The sequence below is a fragment of the Equus asinus genome, chromosome 4, assembly GCF_041296235.1.
Source record: "Equus asinus isolate D_3611 breed Donkey chromosome 4, EquAss-T2T_v2, whole genome shotgun sequence".
In the NCBI taxonomy this organism is placed as follows: domain Eukaryota; kingdom Metazoa; phylum Chordata; class Mammalia; order Perissodactyla; family Equidae; genus Equus; species Equus asinus.
The window spans coordinates 132,171,701-132,189,067 of NC_091793.1; the positions used below are offsets into that span (position 1 = coordinate 132,171,701).

The following is a 17,367-nucleotide window of genomic DNA, read 5'->3' on the forward strand; positions in this document are numbered from 1 at the left end:
CTGCCAAAGATAAATGAAAGCATATGTCTACACAAAGACTTGTACACGACTGTTCATAGCAGCTCTATTTGCAATAGCTCAAAGCTGGAAACAACAAGTGTTCAGCAGGTGAAGGGATAAGTAAATTGTGGTATGTCCATACAATAGAATACTATTTAGCAACAGAAAAGAATGAACTATTGATATAGGCAAAAGGCTGAATGAATCTCAAAATGATTATGCTGAGTTGAAAGAAGCCACTCAAAAGAGAGTATACACAATATCATTCCATTTATATAGAATTCTAGAAAGTAAAAACTGATTTATTGTGACAAAAAACAGATGAGTGGTTGCCTTGCAGGGAGGTGTAGAAACAGAAGGAGGTGTAGGAGACAGAAGAGGAAAATTACAAAGAGGCGTAAGGGAACTTTTGGGATGATTATATTGATCATTATATTGATTATGATTTCAAGAGTTTATACATATGTCAGAATTGTATACTTCAAACATACACAGCTCGTTGTATGTCAGTTGTACCTCAGTAAAGCTGTTAAAGATTGTGGGTGTATTACCTACACAAAAGTTAATTACATTAAAGTATTTAAAATAACATTCTTGAAATGACAGAACTATAGAATGGAGAACAAATTAGAGGTTGCCAGGGAACAGGGGATGGGTTGGGGGAGGATATGAATACAAAGACGTAGCACAAGTGAGTTCCTTGTGGGGATGGAGCAGTTCTGTATCGTGATTGTGGTGGTGGTCACGCATATGTGCATAGGATCAAATTACACAGAGCTATGTGCACACACACAGCTAGATGAATGTAGGTTTAAAAAATGGTGAAAACTGAGTTCCGTAGTCCAGTTAATTTAGTTAACAGTAATGTCCCAAAGTCAATTTCCTGGTTTTGGTTTTGAACTACAGCGGTATGTGATGTCACCATTAGAAGCAGGATGAAGAGTACATGGGACTCTTCGCATTATTTTTGCAACATCCTGCCAGTCTATAATTAATTCAAAATAAAACGTTTTTAAACAGTAATATTTAAAATAGTATGATGATCGTTTGAAATGATCGTGTAGGTATACTAAAAGTGTTTCAGGGATATAAAATTCTAATATTTCTAATTAGGATTCATTCTTCTGTAACACTGTTTTCTTGACATTTTATTTAGTTATTATTCATCTTGGCTTTTATTATATTGTGCATTTATGTTATATTTTCAAATTCCATGATAATCACTTCCCCCCATTTTACATCTTACTTCGCAGTCTTATCTCCTTTATCCCTTATTCTGTAATTTCATGGAGATTGACATGTATTAAGTTTGCCCATGTTTATTCACGTAGAGTCTTTTTTTTGCTTTGTAGTTTTCTTTAAAGGGGAAAACAGCTAATAAAGCTGGGTTTTGCTTATAATAGTGGATAAGGACATTTAAACATTTTAAGTTCGGTTTCTAAACTGCTGTCTTATTCTAGTTGTTGATTTATTGTGCTTTGGAAAGTTATTGTTCCTTTTGTTCTGCTAAGGTGAAGTCCATTCTTGACAAGAACGAAGAGGAGCTCTCTCGAGCGGTGAAGTGCCGTGACGCAGCCCTGAAGGAGAGTCAGAAGCTGAAGGGGGACCTGGAGGCCGTGGAGGACAGAGAGAGCAAGAAGGCAAGGCGCAGCCTGCAGAGAGCCGCTGGCTGAGAGCAGGCGCTTGGGATCTCCTTCTCAGCCGCATTCCTGCATTTCTTGTGACCGTTAGTAAGAGAATGAGAACTGACCAGCGGAGGGGTTTTTCCTAAAGAAAAGATAACTTTAAAAGAGCTTTAAAATATTTCCCTTTAACTCCCAATTTTTTTTTGAAGTTGCTGTCTTAAAAATAATCAAAAGAAAAAGTCCTAATTTTTTCTATTCAAACACATCTAACGTTGGTAATAATAACCTGCCTACTTAGGTTTCATCAATGTGATATAACACTGCCATGAGTTCGTGTTAAATTAAATCACTAAATGCTTTCTCCTGAACAGTCTGTGTGCTTGGTGGGAACAGAGGTCATCCCAAACTTGTTGACAGCAGGTGCTGGCTCTGCCTCTGAAGAGGGCTGAGTTCCATCATCTTCAGCAGCTCTGCTTTCTCTTCATGGTCTTTTTCCCTCACGTGATTCTGATGTTCTCCTCTTCTGCCCCCATCATAAGATGGCTGAGCGGGGCCAGAGCAGGCCAGCCTGGAACCACCTCTAGACCCAAGAAGCTGTTGATCCCCGTGTCTCCAGTTAATAGACGTGCTGTGACTTGACAGTAGTTGGGAAGCACTGCAGAATTCTCCATAGGATCTGGGGTCTAGTTTTCTTTTTCTCAAAGTCATAATAACTTAATAAATGAAATAAAATTAAAACATACTTTAATTATTCCTCCCAGCATTCTACCATGCCTGATTTCCATACTCTTTCCTAGAAGTAATGGGACTCAGCGGCAGAAGAATAACTAGAAAGGATCAAATATCTTTGTCTTGTTTCCTTTTCTGTTAGGTGGGAAACTTTCAGCGACAACTGGCAGAGGCTAAAGAAGACAACTGCAAAGTTACAATTATGTTGGAGAATGTGCTGGCTTCTCATAGTAAGATGCAAGGTGCTCTGGAAAAAGTACAAATAGAGCTTGGGCGGAGGGATTCAGAGATTGCAGGCCTCAAGAAAGAAAGGTATCAGATTATTTTTCTGTCTTTGTACTTATATTTTTCTGCTGCATTGTTGTAAGGAGAAGCGTGCCGTCGAGAAACAAATTCACTTTATATTGCTTCTGTCGCAAAAAACTAGTAAAATGGTGTTTAAAGAACTAGCAAATTAGGGAAAATCTGGGATTATAAATATGATTTCCAAAAATTCAAAATTCCGATCTTTTGTAATGATGTGAAAGAGTGTGCATTCTAGAAATTCATGTGATATATTCTTGTTTTACCCTTACTGTTTTCTATGCCCTTTAAACCTGCCCTTGGGTCTCCAGAATAGTAATTGTCAAGATAATTGAAGCTAAGTGACTGCTTGAGTTTGAATTAATTATTCATTTATTAGTATCCTATTTAAAGATTAATAATTATTTTAGATGAATTATTCTGAGAACTACTTCTAGCCATGTTTTCTAAGTAAACTTCTTTGAATGTTTCAAAAATTGCATTAAAGTTTCTCTTTTAGGTTAATGAACTAATGATCTGAATTTAATAAGGCCTCTAAAATATATTGTGATCTGTATATTAGTGGTGCATATTGCCTCTATGTTATGGGAGAACAAGTGAGTTTTATATTCTTCATTGTGCTTATCTTTAATTTTTACATATTATGAATGTATATTACCTCTGAACTTAAAGGTCAAGGGGATAGTATTAAAAATATTGTTTACCATTCAGAATAAAGTTTTAGGTAGCTGTTGTATTTAGAAGCAAGAACCTCAACAATAAGTCAATCCGTGTAGAAGCGATAGATTTTTATACTAGTGATATATATAGTATAAAATTACCAGCCCATAAGTTAGTCATTAAAATGTATTGATAGTTTAATGTATCAAGCCAAATTGAATCCTAGATGGGACAAATTTTTAATCCCTAGGAGCCTTAGTTTCCTGACCTAAGGCTGAGGCTACTAATTGTCACCTGCCAACTCTCAGATATTCTAAGCATCTGTAGCCTGCTACATATGCTATTTGAGCTTCTTAGAAGAGTGCCCTGTAACTGCCAGTGGTATCATTCCAAGATGGTTCTTGTCTATAGTCACTCTCTCTGTGCTTTCCATTTTTAGGGCTCTAAATCAACAAAGGGTGCAGAAGCTGGAAGCAGAAGTGGACCAGTGGCAGGCCAGAATGCTTGTTGTGGATGCCCAGCACAACAATGAGGTAAAGCCCAGGTTTTTATAGATGATAATATTGATATTTTAGGTTTTATTGGGATATTGCTGTTTTGGAAAAATGGAGTAAAACAATCAGACAAATTTCCTTTTCATTCAAGTCTGAGTTTTGGATGGTGAAATATTTACAAATGGGCCTGCGCTCTTAACAGTGAGTCATTTACTGGCAAACCAGGACCACAATTATGCCTAATTCTCTTTGCCTTATATAGTCCACATTCTTTTCATTTATTAATTCATAAATGACTGCAGAAGTTAAAGGGTTTAGAGAATCACTTATAACCTCAGTCAGCTGATCCCACTATTAATAAAGAGACACATACTCGCATGTGTGTGCTCACAGGTGTATGTACGCACATGAATATGTGTCTACACATATGCACGTATATAAAATACACATGGATATCTCATATAAATAAGCTTTTTCTGGAAGGATATGCAAGTTTCCAGTTCTTATCTCTGTAGACAGTGATACCAGAAGCTCATAGGATTAGGAAGGGGAATTTAACTAGTTTAAAATTTTAAAAGTTAGGATAAATTAAGTTGGCTCTATTTTCCAAAGCGCCCTGGTGACCAATGGAGCACACCCTTCCCACTGCCCTCTGAGAGTCTCCTCAGCAATGTCTGTAACACGTTCTCACATCTATCTTCCAGGCATCTGGCATCCCTAGTTCCAACTAATTATTGTTTCAATGGCACTTGATGATACAGTGCAAGGAGGGAAGACTCAGCGTTATGGACTTGCTTGTGTTATAGTGGAATTACAAACACTCTTCTCTCTTTCAGATGGAGCCTGTACAAAAAGCCCTGGATGTAGCTAGAGAAGACAACAGGAAACTGGCCATGAGCCTGGAGCAAGCTCTCCAGGCAAATAATCATCTGCAAACAAAGCTTGATCAGGTTGAAGAGAAACTGGAAAACAAAGAACTTGAGCGACAGAACTTGGAAACCTTCAGGTAAGGGCAGTACAGTCACAGTGTACCTAGAGAAGAGACTCTGGGGAGTAAGTTTGGTTCTTTCCTTCCATAAACTAGTTAAACCCTTTTCTCCTACTTTGAACTAGTACTCCCAGCAGAGCCATGGTAAGGCACCAGGCATAGCTGAGCAGCAGCAGATCCTAGCTGGCTGGGGAATGCTCATTTGGATCTCCTTTTCAACTCTCCCCTCTTCTAGTATCACGCTCCTTCTGTACATGATGGTTAAACCAAGATTTAAAGACTGTTGGTTAGAATGGACACTGGCATGTTTCTGTGAAGCCTTTTCTATCAAAAGCTTATGTGTCCTTTAAAAGCATGATTTGGAAAAGGAATAACAGCAGCCTGGATGGGAAGAACCCAGCCAGGACTCGGATGGCTCCATCTAAGCAGATGCTAAACCATTCATTGATTTCAGTTTTGGCGTGAGATTAGTTAGGTCAAATCCTTCAAGTTCAGGTCAAGCCACTAAAGTTTTGTCTTAATCTGTACCTAGGTAAATATGACTTAGATATTAATAACATTCCATGAACATTTATACCCAAGGGAAATGCAATGTGCATGTAGATCTTTATTTCTTTCAGGTAGTGAACTATTGCTGTAGGAGACAGGTATAAGCTAAAGCAAAGAAGGTATTTTTCATATTTGTGATCCATGCAAATTTTTTTAAATTTTTTAGTTTTTTTTAAATGCAGTAACATTGGATTATAATATTATATAGCTTTCAGATGTACATTGTAATATATTTTGAATTCTGTGTAGATTACATCATGTTCACCACCCAAAAACTAATTATAGTCCATCCCCTCATATGTGAGCCTAATTGCCCCTTTTGCCCTCCCTGCCCCCTTCCACTATGGTAACCACCAATCCAATCTCCATTGCTATGTGTTTGCTTGTTCTTGTTTTTACCTTCTACATATGAGTGAGATCATACGTATTTGACTTTCTCCCTCTGACTTATTTCACTCAGCATAATACCCTCAAGGTCCATCTATGTTGTCACAAATGGCTGGATTTCATCATTTCTTATGGCTGAGTAGTATTCCATTGTGTATATAAACCACATCTTCTTTATCCATTCGTCCCTTGATGGGCACCTAGGTTGCTTCCAAGACTTGGCTATTGTGTATAATGCTGCAATGAACGTAAGGGTGCATGTATCTTTATGCATTTGTGTTTTCAAGTTCTTTGGATAAATACCCAGCAGTGGAATAGCTGGATCATATGGTAGATCTATTCTTAATTTTCTGAGGATACTCCATACTGCTTTTCCATAGTGGCTGCACCAGTTTGCACTCCCACCAGCAGTGTATGAGGGTTCCCTTCTCTCCACATCCTCTCCAACATTTGTTGTTTCCTGTCTTGTTAATTATAGCCATTCTGCCCGGAGTGAGGTGATACCTCATTGTAGTTTGATTTACATTTCTCTGATAGCTAATGATGTTGAGCATCTTTTCATATACCTGTTGACCATCCGTATATCTTCTTTGGAGAAATCTCTGTTCAGATCTTTTGCCTATTTTTTAATTGGGTTGTTTTTTTTGTTGTTGAGCTGTATGAGTTCTTTGTATATTTTGGATATTAACCCCTTATCTGATATATGGTTTGCAAATATCTTCTCCCAATTGTTAGGTTGTCTTTTCGTTTTGTTGATGGTTTCCTTTGTTGTGCAGAAGCTTTTTAGGTTGATGTAGTCCCATTTGTTCATTTTTCCTTTTGTTTCCCTTGCCTGGTCAGACATGGTAATTGAAAATATGCTGCTAAGACCGATGTCAAAGAGCGTACTGCCTATGTTTTCTTCTAGAAGTTTGGGTCTTACATTCAAGTCTTTAATCCATTTTGAGTTGATTTTTGTGCATAGTGTAAGGTAGTGGTCTACTTTCATTCTTTTGCATGTGGCTGTCCAGTTTTCCCAACAGCATTTATTGAGGAGACTCTCCTTTCTCCACTGTATGCTCTTGGCTCCCTTGTCGAATATTAGCTGTCCATAAATGTGTGGGTTTATTTCTGGACTCTCAATTCTGTTCCATTGATCTGTATGTCTGTTTTTGTGCCAGTACCATGCTGTTTTGGTTACTATGGCTTTGCAGTATATTTTGAAATCAGGGAGTGTGATACCTCCATCTTTGTTCTTTTTTCTCAGGAATCCTTTGGCTATTCAGGGTCTTTTGTTGTTCCATATAAATTTTAGGATTCTTTGTTCTACTTCTGTGAAAAGTGTTGTTGGAACTTTGATAGGGATTGCGTTGAATCTATAGATTGCTTTAGGAAGTATGGACATTTTAATGATATTAACTCTTCCAATCCAAGAGCATGGAATATCTTTCCATTTCTTTGTGTCTTCTTCAATTTCTTTCAGCAATGTTTTATAGTTTTCGGTGTACAGATCTTTCACCTCTTTGGTTAAGTTTATTCCTAGGTATTTCCTTCTTTTTGTTGCAATTGTAAATGGGATTGTATTCTTAATTTCTCTTTCTCCTACTTCGTTGTTAGTATATAGAAACACAACCAATTTTTGTATGTTGATTTTGTATCCCATGACTTGACTGTATTCATTTATTGTTTCTAAAAGTTTTTTAGTGGATTCTTTAGGGTTTTCTATATATAAAATCATGTCATCTGCAAAGAGTGACAGTTTCACTTCTTCTTTTCCAATATGGATCCCTTTTATTTCTTTTTCTTGCCTGATTGCTTTGGCTAGGACTTCCAATACTATGGTAAATAAGAGTGGTGACAGTGGGCATCCTTGTCTGGTTCTTGTTCTTGGAGGGATAGCTTTTAGTTTTTCTCCATTGAGAATGATGTTTGCTGTGGGTTTGTCATATATGGCCTTTATTATGTTGAGGTATTTTCCTTCTATACCCTTTTATTTAGAGGTTTTATCATAAATGGATGCTGTATCTTGTCAAATACTTTCTCAGCTTCTATTGAGATGATCATGTGATTTTTATTCTTCATTTTGTTAATGTGGTGTATCACATTGATAGATTTGCGGATGTTGAACCATCCCTGCATTCCTGAAATGAAAGTATGATCTGTTTAATGTATTGTTGTATTTGATTTGCTAGTATTTTGTTGAGGATTTTTGCATCAATGTTCATCAGTGATATTGGCCTGTAATTTTCTTTTTTTGTGTTGTCCTTGTCTGGTTTTGGTATCAGGATAATGCTGGCCTTGTAGAATGAGTTAGGAAGCCTCCCCTCCTCTTCAATTTTTTGGAAGAGTTTGAGAAGGCTAGCCATTGAGTCTTCTTTGAATGTTTGGTGGAATTCACCAGGAAAGTCATCTGGTCCTGGACTTTTATTATTTGGGAGGTCATGCAAATTTTATATTCTGTGAAATGTTGCTGGCTTGAGACTATTCAGTATTGGTTAAAACAAAAGTATGTGTTTCACTCTTTTGGTTGGATCTCTTTATATTAAATGGCTTTTTGTTTTTTAATGCTACAGGTAAATGTTTTCTTTTCAAGTCTGTTAATGAGCTCCAGATCACTGAGTTCACCTGGTGACTGATCTGCTTCTCATTCGTAAACCATACACCTTTTGGACAGTCACACATTCCCCTCCAGATCTCTCTTACCTCCTAAGATGGTTTCTAAAGATGAATTATCATCTGTCTTCTTCAAAACAGAGAACGGATGACCGAGGAATCCAAAATGGAAGCAGAATTACATGCTGAACGCATAGAAGCTCTAAGAAAGCAATTCCAAACTGAGAGAGAAACTGCAAAGAAAGCAGCACAACGGGAAATGACTGAGGTATGAGTCAAGTGACAAGCTTCCTCTAGGTGAATACCTTCCAAGAGGAGGACTAGCTATGGGATGTCCAAGAATGGATGCAGTTGAGCCATCCCTATGCTGTTTGTAAATCGACACACAAAAAACCAGTTTCTGATACATGGTTCTCTGTCCATTGAAGGAATGTCTTGATGAGAGCTTTCCCATCAGGGAGTGATGACTGAGTGGGATAGAGGGTTAAGGAGACTGCCATCAGATTCAGATAGACAGATATCAAACCACCTCTCTCCTCGATTCACCTAACTAGCATCCATCACATATCTGCTGTCTCCTGAGAGGCACTATAAAAGCAGTAGACGACATGGTCTATACTCTGGTTTCTGCTAAGTGACCCTTGTTTAATTGTGATCTCCACTCTTTATAAGACAAACAGGGAAGACATCAGAAGACCTTGCTCGGATAGCTAGAGGCTGTGTACAATTTTGAAGGAATTCAAAGTAAAGGAAAGTTTGTTTCAGGCTGGTTGGGTGACAGAAGAAGGGAAGCTTAATGAAAGTGTGGGATTGAGACTGGCAGAGCTGACAGGGCTGGGACACCCTATGTAAGAGAACGAGCCAATCTGAGTCACACAAATGAACGGGACATGTGAGCCAATGAGAAGGATTTGCCTCTCTGGATCGGAGCAGACACTTTGGGAAACGTCTGAGAGAGCGATTAGCTTAGATGGGACCGGTGGGTGGATAGCCTTGACTAGCAGGAGGTTGGATGTGAGCTCTTGGGTCACAGTGGGGCACTCTGGGTTTCCGAGAAGAGAGGGGTATGATACGAGCACAATTAGAGGAAGGTTAGTCTGATAGCAGTGGAGAGTAGGCAAGAATGAAGAGAAACTGGAGACATGGAGACTCAACAAAACCAGAACAGTTACTCTGGGCTTTAGATGGTTAGGGCCAAGCAGAGTAATTCTGTTGAAAATAGAGAAAAATTAAGTCAAAAAGCCATTTTAACAGAAAAATCACCAAATAGACACTAAATGTTGTATCATGAGCAAAGGGGAAGGAAGAATTAAAATCATTCCAAGATTTGGTTGCGGTGGCTGGTCTGTATTTTGCCAGATCTGGTGCATTTAGCAATTGCAACTTACAAAGACCATTTACAAAATCAGATTCGACTGTTTATATAGTGCTTTGTAAATTGCAAAGTACTATATAAATATTAAAAATATAAAAAGCAAACTCTGTGGGAAACAGTAAGGTACACTGAAATTAATGTTACCCTTAATCAGAGATAGTTGTTCAGAGTACTTATAAAATTCAAATCCTTTTAACAAGGATCGGTGACGATTGTGAACTTGTGAGGAGACCGAGAGAGCAGGGAGTGTGATGTCAGTGAGAAGTCAGCCGCAGGGCTGGGCTGCGGCTCGCTGCCTAGGAGGAGTCCCTGCTCTGCCTGTATCAGCAATGCGTTCACTTGCCATCTGTGCAAGTGACTTAACTTCTGAGTCTCAGTTTCCTCAGTCAGAGAATGGAAATCGCCACAACTACCTTCCAGGTTAAAATGTATGTAAAGTGATTACCGCAGTGCTCGAACAACGTTTAAGTACCAAGTAAGCGATAATCGTGAGGGCTCACCCAGTTTTGGACAAAGCTGTGATTGAGGTGATGGTAGAATATCTAACAGGAAGTAAGTTGGGTGGAAATACAAGACCAGCACTGTGGTGTGCAGTTAGGGTCTGAAGGAATGAGCTAGAATAGAGAGAAGAGGCACAAATAACTTTGGCTTCTTTCTTTGACAGGTTAGATACTATCAGCCATAGAGAATACCACCTTCCCATCTCCCTTTTCAGCTGCATCTTCTTCCTAAAATTCAATGGCACTGATGTAAGGGCACGTGAGGAAGAGGGGAACTCTGTAAAATTATTTAATGTTAAAAGATAAATTGAGGCATATTAAAAATTAAGAGTTTCTTTGAACAAAAATCAATTCGAATTGGGCAGCGTCCAATGTAGCAGATAGAAAGGAGCTCTGAGGAGCTGCGCAAAATGAAAGGCTTTCATAGGCAGAAGGGAGCGGGAACAAGTTATAGCAAAAAAGCGGTTATTGCAAAGCTCCTTTCCTTTAGAGGATGGCAGGGGTCTTATTAGCCAGGCATATTGCCCAGCTAATGCTTATCAGGCAATTCCTGATTGACCAGTTTAAGAGCCCATTTCTTGGATAGCTGAAACTGTAATTAAGTCTTGTTTTTTGACTTAGGGCTTAGCATAAGTGACTCCATTTTGGGTTGTTGTCCTGTTTTTAACAATTTCCCCTTTTGATCAGACTCTCAGCCTGAGAGATGTAATGAAAATGTAAGGCATTAGCACTACTCCCAGCTACTGCTCTGGAGTTCTTTGTAGTTTTTTGCTGAATCTCCGTGTGATATTCACTACTCATGATGTCTTTTTGCTGAATCTCTTTGTGGCATTCACAGGTCATGATTTTGGGTTCACATTCTTTCAGTCAGTCATTCTCTTCATTCCTTTTTTCTTTTTTTTTTTTTTTTTGCAGGGGAAGATTCACCCTAAGCTAAGATCTATTGCCAATCTTCCTCCTTTTTTCTTCCTTTCCCCTGTCAAAGCCCCAGTACATAGTTGTATATAGTTGTTAAGCTCTTCTGGTTTTTCTATGTGAGCTGCTGCCACAGCATGGCTACCGACAGATGAGTGGTATGATTCTGCAACTGGGAAGCAAACCCAGATGACTGAAGTGGAGCACACCAAACTTTAACCACTAGGCCATCAGGGCTGGCTCTCTCATTCCCTGTCTGATGTTCTAGTCTTAGACCATTTGCCTGGTGGTTAGCAGCTGTGAACATGCACTTAAAGCTTTTGAGACAATGCAGCGCACCAGGGAGAATAAAACCACCGGGCTGGCCCCTCATCATTTGCTTTTTAAGAGATGGCTTTGGAGTCAGAGAGACCTAAGTTCAAATCTCAGCACAGACACTACCTTGCTCAGCTGAAAGACAATCAAGGGCTATCCTATTATCAAGAACAACTTTGGCCAGAGAGTCCAAGGGGCTTTTGTTGGGCAGCTGTTGCTTTAGCAACAGATTCTGTAGTATCTTCAAGAGTTAAGGAAAGGTTCCTGATTGTAGCCTCATGTGGACTTACTCCTAGCCAAGGCACTAGGGATTACCAAAGGAAGCTAATTTTGAATTATGAATGCCTCCTGGTAATTCCCAATTGAGTCTGTGGTTTGGGACTGGAAAGGTGACAGCCATGGAACCCAGTAAAATTTAAGGGTCTGTAGACCACACACACATGCTCCGCTTCAGTGGCCCAGGGTTTGCCAGTTTGGATCCCAGGTGTGGACCTATGCAGTGCTTGTGAAGCCACGCTGTGGCAGGCGTCCCACATATAAAGGAGAGGAATATGGACACAGATGTTAGCTCAGGGCCAGTCTTCCTCAGCAAAAAGAGGAGGATTGGCGGCGGATGTTAGTTCAGGGCTAATCTTCCTAAAAAAAAAAAGCAAACGATGCATATATATCTACATTGTTTATCTGTTCTAGGAAGATTGTGTTCTTTAGTGTTAAAAATTATGGAAATCATTCACAACTACATGGATGGTCCTTGAGGGCATCATGTTAAGTGAAATAAGCCAGACAGACAAAGACAAACACTATACGATTTCATTCGTGTGGAATATAAACAAACTTACTAACAAAGAGAACAATTTAGTGGTTACTAGGGGGAAGCGGGGAACAGTGGGCACAAGGGGTGCAGGGGCGTGTTTATATGGTGTTTGACAAATATTAATGGACAACTGAAATTTCACAATGTTATAAACTAGTTAGACCACAATAAAAAATTTTTTTAAAAATTACGGAAATCACTTAGAGTGTTGCTCCACAAATCTGCTTGATCGGACGCCGTTACTATTGCCTCACTTACCTGCCTTTTTAAAAGAAAGGTCAGGGGCCGGCCTGTGGCTAAGTGGTTAAGTTCATGCATTCTGCTTCAGGGGCCCAGGGTTTCACTGGTTCGGATACTGGGCACAGCCATGGCACCGCTTGTCAGGCCATGCTGAAGTGGCGTCCCACACGCCACAACTAGAAGGTCCCACAACTAAAATATACAACTATGGTACTGGGGGTATTTGGGGAGAAAAAGCAGGAAAAAGAAAGAAAGATTGGCAACAGTTGTTAGCTCAGGTGCCAATCTTTAAAAAAAAAAAGGTCTAAAGAGAACAAAATATAGAGACAAAGCTAAGCATAAGCTTCTCTTACTGAATAAAGGTAAAAAGGTTCTAATTTTCCCTTTGTGTTCCACAGCTGAAGAAAGCCCTTGATGAAGCCAACTTCAGATCAGTGGAAGTGTCCCGGACCAACCGAGAGCTGAGGCAGAAACTCACTGAGCTGGAAAAGATCCTGAACATCAGCAAGGAGAAAATAAAGAATCAAAAGGCCCAAATTAAGCTCCACTATTCAGCTAAGGCGAATAATGCTCAGAATATGGAGAGGATGAAGGTTGTATGAGAAACCCTAAGGCTCCCCTCACTTCCTTGGTGTCTGACGAGGATCTGGGCAGGTGGTGGTATCCGGAAGATGGTTCAGAGCACTAACGCTGCCATGTGTTCCCTGGGAGCTCCAGCTACACCTGGGAAGTGGGCAGAGGGCTGGGGGACTGTCTCTTTTTCCAGCAGAGATACCATGGTGTAAATATTTGGTTTCTCACTGGCTGCCAGTGTCACGTTCTGGCTCCCCATCTGTCTCTTCCATAGTGATTGTATAAGACTGTGTTCTTCGGGGTCAGTGGGCCGGACGGGAAGGAGAGCCCAGCAGGAACTGATAACTGTGTGTCTCATATGGGATTCTTTCTGTCATCCTATAGGCAAAAAGAGCAAGCCAGTTTTTCCATTGATCATCTTTCTATGTTATTTCCACATTTACTTTCAGCAAATAGAAAAAGAATTGAGGCAAATGGAGCTAATTAAGGATCAATATCAGAAAAAAAACTATGAACAGGTAGATGATTTCCACAAACTCTATGTTTACATCCACATAAAATCCCAAACTTGGACAGGTTCACCAACTGTGTCCCTCTTTGTGCCCTGCCAGTCGCTGAGTATCCAGCAATTTGTATCTGAAATGACTAACCTACAGAAAGAGATGCAGCTGTTGGCCAAGAGCCAGTATGATACCTCAGCACGGAATAAACAGCAAGAGCTGCGCCTGGAGACGGAGCGGAAAATAAGGCAGGAACTGGAGTATCGGTGCCAGGTAAGGGGTGGCCTAGGAGTCCTCTCAGGCTATCAGCAAGTGACATGTGCCCAAGCTCAGCATTGCAGCACTCAGACCTTCTAGGTTCTGTAGAAGAAAACAGAACTTTGCAAGTTGTTCATCTCAGCTAAGTCTTGAGAATCATTGTTTCTAGAAAGAAGCCTGCAGCTTTGAATATGGTACACGTTCTCCATTTTCAACTTAATAAAAACAATCTTCATTTTTAAAGAACAAGTGGAGCTCACAGATGCAAAGTACTGGTTACTAAGGCAGACTCGTGAGCTGAATCTCAGTCTTTCAGGGACTGGAGAGCCGCTGGTTCCTCCCTGGGCACCGGTGCATCTGCTGCTGTTACAGGAGTTTTCGCTATTCCCACCCTGATCCAAACAAAACATGCTGTCACTGAAAAGGGACCTGAAGAGGTCAATGAGCTCTGGCCTTCCAACAGAGTGTCTGCTATGAAAATATCCCTCCAGGTCTGGAAAGAGATGTTAATCACTTTTTCTCAGGAGAATCCATAAATTAAAGTCAAAATCTGTAAGCATATACACATATATATACTGTAGGTTAAACTGCAAATAAGTTTTCATCTTGTATTTTGGTCTTTTGTAAAAATCTTCGTATCCTGTTTTCAGGAATTGGAAGAAACTATCAGACACCTGAAGAAATGTAAAGAGGCGACAGAGCACAAACTGAAAGAGGCCAGTGTGGAGTCAGAGCAGGTAAACCAGCAGCGTGGGCGCCAGGCGCAGGCCGCTCCTCAGACAGCCGCCTGCACCACACGAGGCCCGTCAGTCCCATCGCCACAGCCGTCAGAGCCACACAGAAGAACCAGTAACTTACCAAGAATAGTGTCTACTATAAAGAGTAGTTTTTAGGTTAATATCTTGTATCCTGACGAGAGAGAACAGAATGCTGAAATATTAATGAAGCCTGACGCCCGAGTCCCTCCCACTAAATAGACGAAGGGAAGGTGGCGTGTGTGGCTCTCAACGCGTTGTCTGACGCGAACAGTGCCCGCGGAAGCTCTCTGTTCAATCAGTAACTGCAAGTGTCAAGTAGGACATGTTAATTTGTTAACTTGCTTCCTCTAATATTTTAGATTGGCCTTGTTGAAACAATTTAAAATCAGACATTTTTAGGGCTCGGAAGGATCTTTGAAATCATTAGTGTGCCACACCCACCCCTCGTTGTCCAGACGAGAAAACAGAGATTCTTAAGCTTGAAGTGAACATGGCAGTGGTGTTGCTATGAGTTGGTCATGATTTGTCCCTTTTATAGCTATTAAATTACATGACAATATGACTGTGAGAATGGTATATTAGAAAGAATATGGACTCTGACAAACCTGAGTTTGAATGTCAGTTGTGATGCTTACTGTGCCCTTAGGGAAGTTACATTTACTTTTTTTAACTCATCAGTTACCACATCCGTAGAAGTCAGGAAGTTAATACATAATGACATAATGACGTTTCTGTCAACGATGAGTACATGACGGTGGTCCCATAAGATTGGTACCATAGAGCCTAGCTGTGTAGCAGGCTGTGCCGTCTAGGTTTGTGTGAGTGCACTCCATGATGTTCACACAATGATGAAATCGCCTAACGATGCATTTCTGAGAACGTATTCCTGTTGTTAAGCGATGCATGACTGGACTGTTATTCGCAGAGATGGCTCCGAGTAAGTTCCAGTCAACGTTAGCTCCCTTCTCCTTTGCCACGCAAGAGGAAGCATGATGCACAATGCCATTTCAAGCATCTTTCCCTCCAATTCTGGCAAAGAGTGCTGGAGAAAGGTGGGGTTTGGTTTGGGGATGGGAGTGTCATTGTCATCAGGATACACAAACAGACCTGGAAAATATTTTAGCTTTGTACCTTTCTACAAGTTAAATGTCAAAGGGAGCTCGATTTTCTTTTTTTTTGTAAAGATTGGCACCTGAGCTAACAACTATTGCCAATCTTTTTTTTCTGCTTCTTTTTCTCCCCAAAGCCCCCCAGTACATAGTTGTATATTCTAGTTGTGAGTGCCTCTGGTTGTGTTATGTGGGACACCGCCTCAGCATGGCCTGATGAGCAGTGCCATGTCCGTGCCCAGGGTCCGAACTGGTGAAACCCTGGGCCGCCGAAACCCTGGGCTGCGGAAGCGGAATGTGCGAACTTAACCACTTAGCCACGGGGCCGGCCCCCTCAGTGCCGTCTGGTGCTTTCATTCTCATCTTACTTTTCTCCTGGGTCCTCTCTTACCTTAGTCCACATCCAGGAAATACTAACCAATGCGTGAAAAGCAGCAGGCTTAAAGCATTCTTTAAGTCTACATCCAGAAAGTGCGCTCTCATCTGTAGGATGTGTTATGCAAATAGATTGCAAGGAGCTTGTGGTCAGAATCTGGGTCTTTTAATATCTAGGTAAAAAGTCTCTTGAACTAATATAACAATGAACACAACAAAGAAACAGTTGTAAGTTTTTTGTGTAACTTTTAATGATGGCATTGCTGTGTCCAGATAACAGCTAACCTGGAAGAAGCTCACCGTTGGTTCAAGCGCAGGTTCGATGGCCTACAACTCGAGCTGACAAAAAACCGGCTGCAGAGACTTCCCCGCGAAGACAGGTGGCGGGACGAGGTAGGCTATTTAGACACGGCTGTCTTAAGCAATTCTGGATTTGTTCCTTCTCAGATTTGTCGTTACAGAAGTTCTCTCTTCATCCAGCTACTCTCTCCACTCATCTTTACCATTTAAAGCAGTAGTTCTTTAAAGCACTGCTACGAAACCAATGAACTAGATTTCTTTCTTAAAAGCTCCCTTTCTCCCAAACTGTCTAGATTAGAACCACCTACCTTGATGAAAAAATGCTGTTCATAAAGACAAAATAGAGCCTCAGCTCTGCAGTGTTGTGTGTTTTCTTTCCAACAGGACCAAGATCAAAGGCACGATGTCATGTCCAGCCAGTCTGCTCTACATCGATGGGAGAGTAAACAAAATCTTAGATTGATGCCCAAGAAGTGTCATTCTGAGCTAGAGAGAAAGTGATGTCCTTGAGAGAGGAGCTGCTGCTTTGTACCACACCACCACGATTCCCTAGGCCGGCAACTAGGGCTGGCCTCTTTCTACAGTCATCAGAACGTGCAGTCTTTGATGTGGGCTGAAGATTTTGGACCTGAGTTTATCCTTTTATGAACTCTTTAATAACAATACAGAACCACCCCATCTTTTTTGTCCCTTTCCCCATTTTCCACCCAATAAATGTATGTTAATTTGTTGTATGATAGACAATGCTGTTGCATGATACTTGGCTATTCTTCTAAGCACATTTTATCAAAAATCGTTTAGTGAGGTACTAGATATTACGGCTACTAAATGATATGATACCTGGTTTCAACGAAATGTCCTAGTCTAACATCCAGTAGATAGTCCCTGGAAATAGAATCACCTGGAAAGTGGTAAAAATTCTTCCTTCCACTGTCTTGTTAACTTATACCCTTCTATGCTGGGCAATTACGAGCGCATCTTTAATAAGACTATATCTCTATTCTTATA

The 17,367-nt window shown here is 40.4% G+C and overlaps 1 protein-coding gene across 4 annotated transcripts in view; it reads left to right on the plus strand.

Annotated features, from left to right (window-relative positions):
* The window catches only part of CCDC150 (coiled-coil domain containing 150), a 67,982-nt gene extending 50,881 nt beyond the window's left edge, over nt 1-17,101 (plus strand). For 3 of the 4 annotated variants that reach the window (XM_014845954.3, XM_014845955.3, XM_044768529.2), the window contains 11 exons: nt 1,512-1,640; nt 2,497-2,666; nt 3,757-3,850; nt 4,648-4,817; nt 8,469-8,595; nt 12,885-13,079; nt 13,509-13,577; nt 13,671-13,832; nt 14,468-14,554; nt 16,333-16,452; nt 16,744-17,101. In XM_014845954.3, the coding sequence (XP_014701440.3) occupies nt 1,512-1,640; nt 2,497-2,666; nt 3,757-3,850; nt 4,648-4,817; nt 8,469-8,595; nt 12,885-13,079; nt 13,509-13,577; nt 13,671-13,832; nt 14,468-14,554; nt 16,333-16,452; nt 16,744-16,860 (1,440 nt within the window). In that variant the 3' untranslated portion in view covers nt 16,861-17,101. The remainder of the gene's footprint in view (nt 1-1,511; nt 1,641-2,496; nt 2,667-3,756; nt 3,851-4,647; nt 4,818-8,468; nt 8,596-12,884; nt 13,080-13,508; nt 13,578-13,670; nt 13,833-14,467; nt 14,555-16,332; nt 16,453-16,743) is intronic. The other variant, XM_070508284.1, reaches the window with a different exon arrangement.
* The last annotated feature ends 266 nt before the right edge of the window (nt 17,102-17,367 follow it).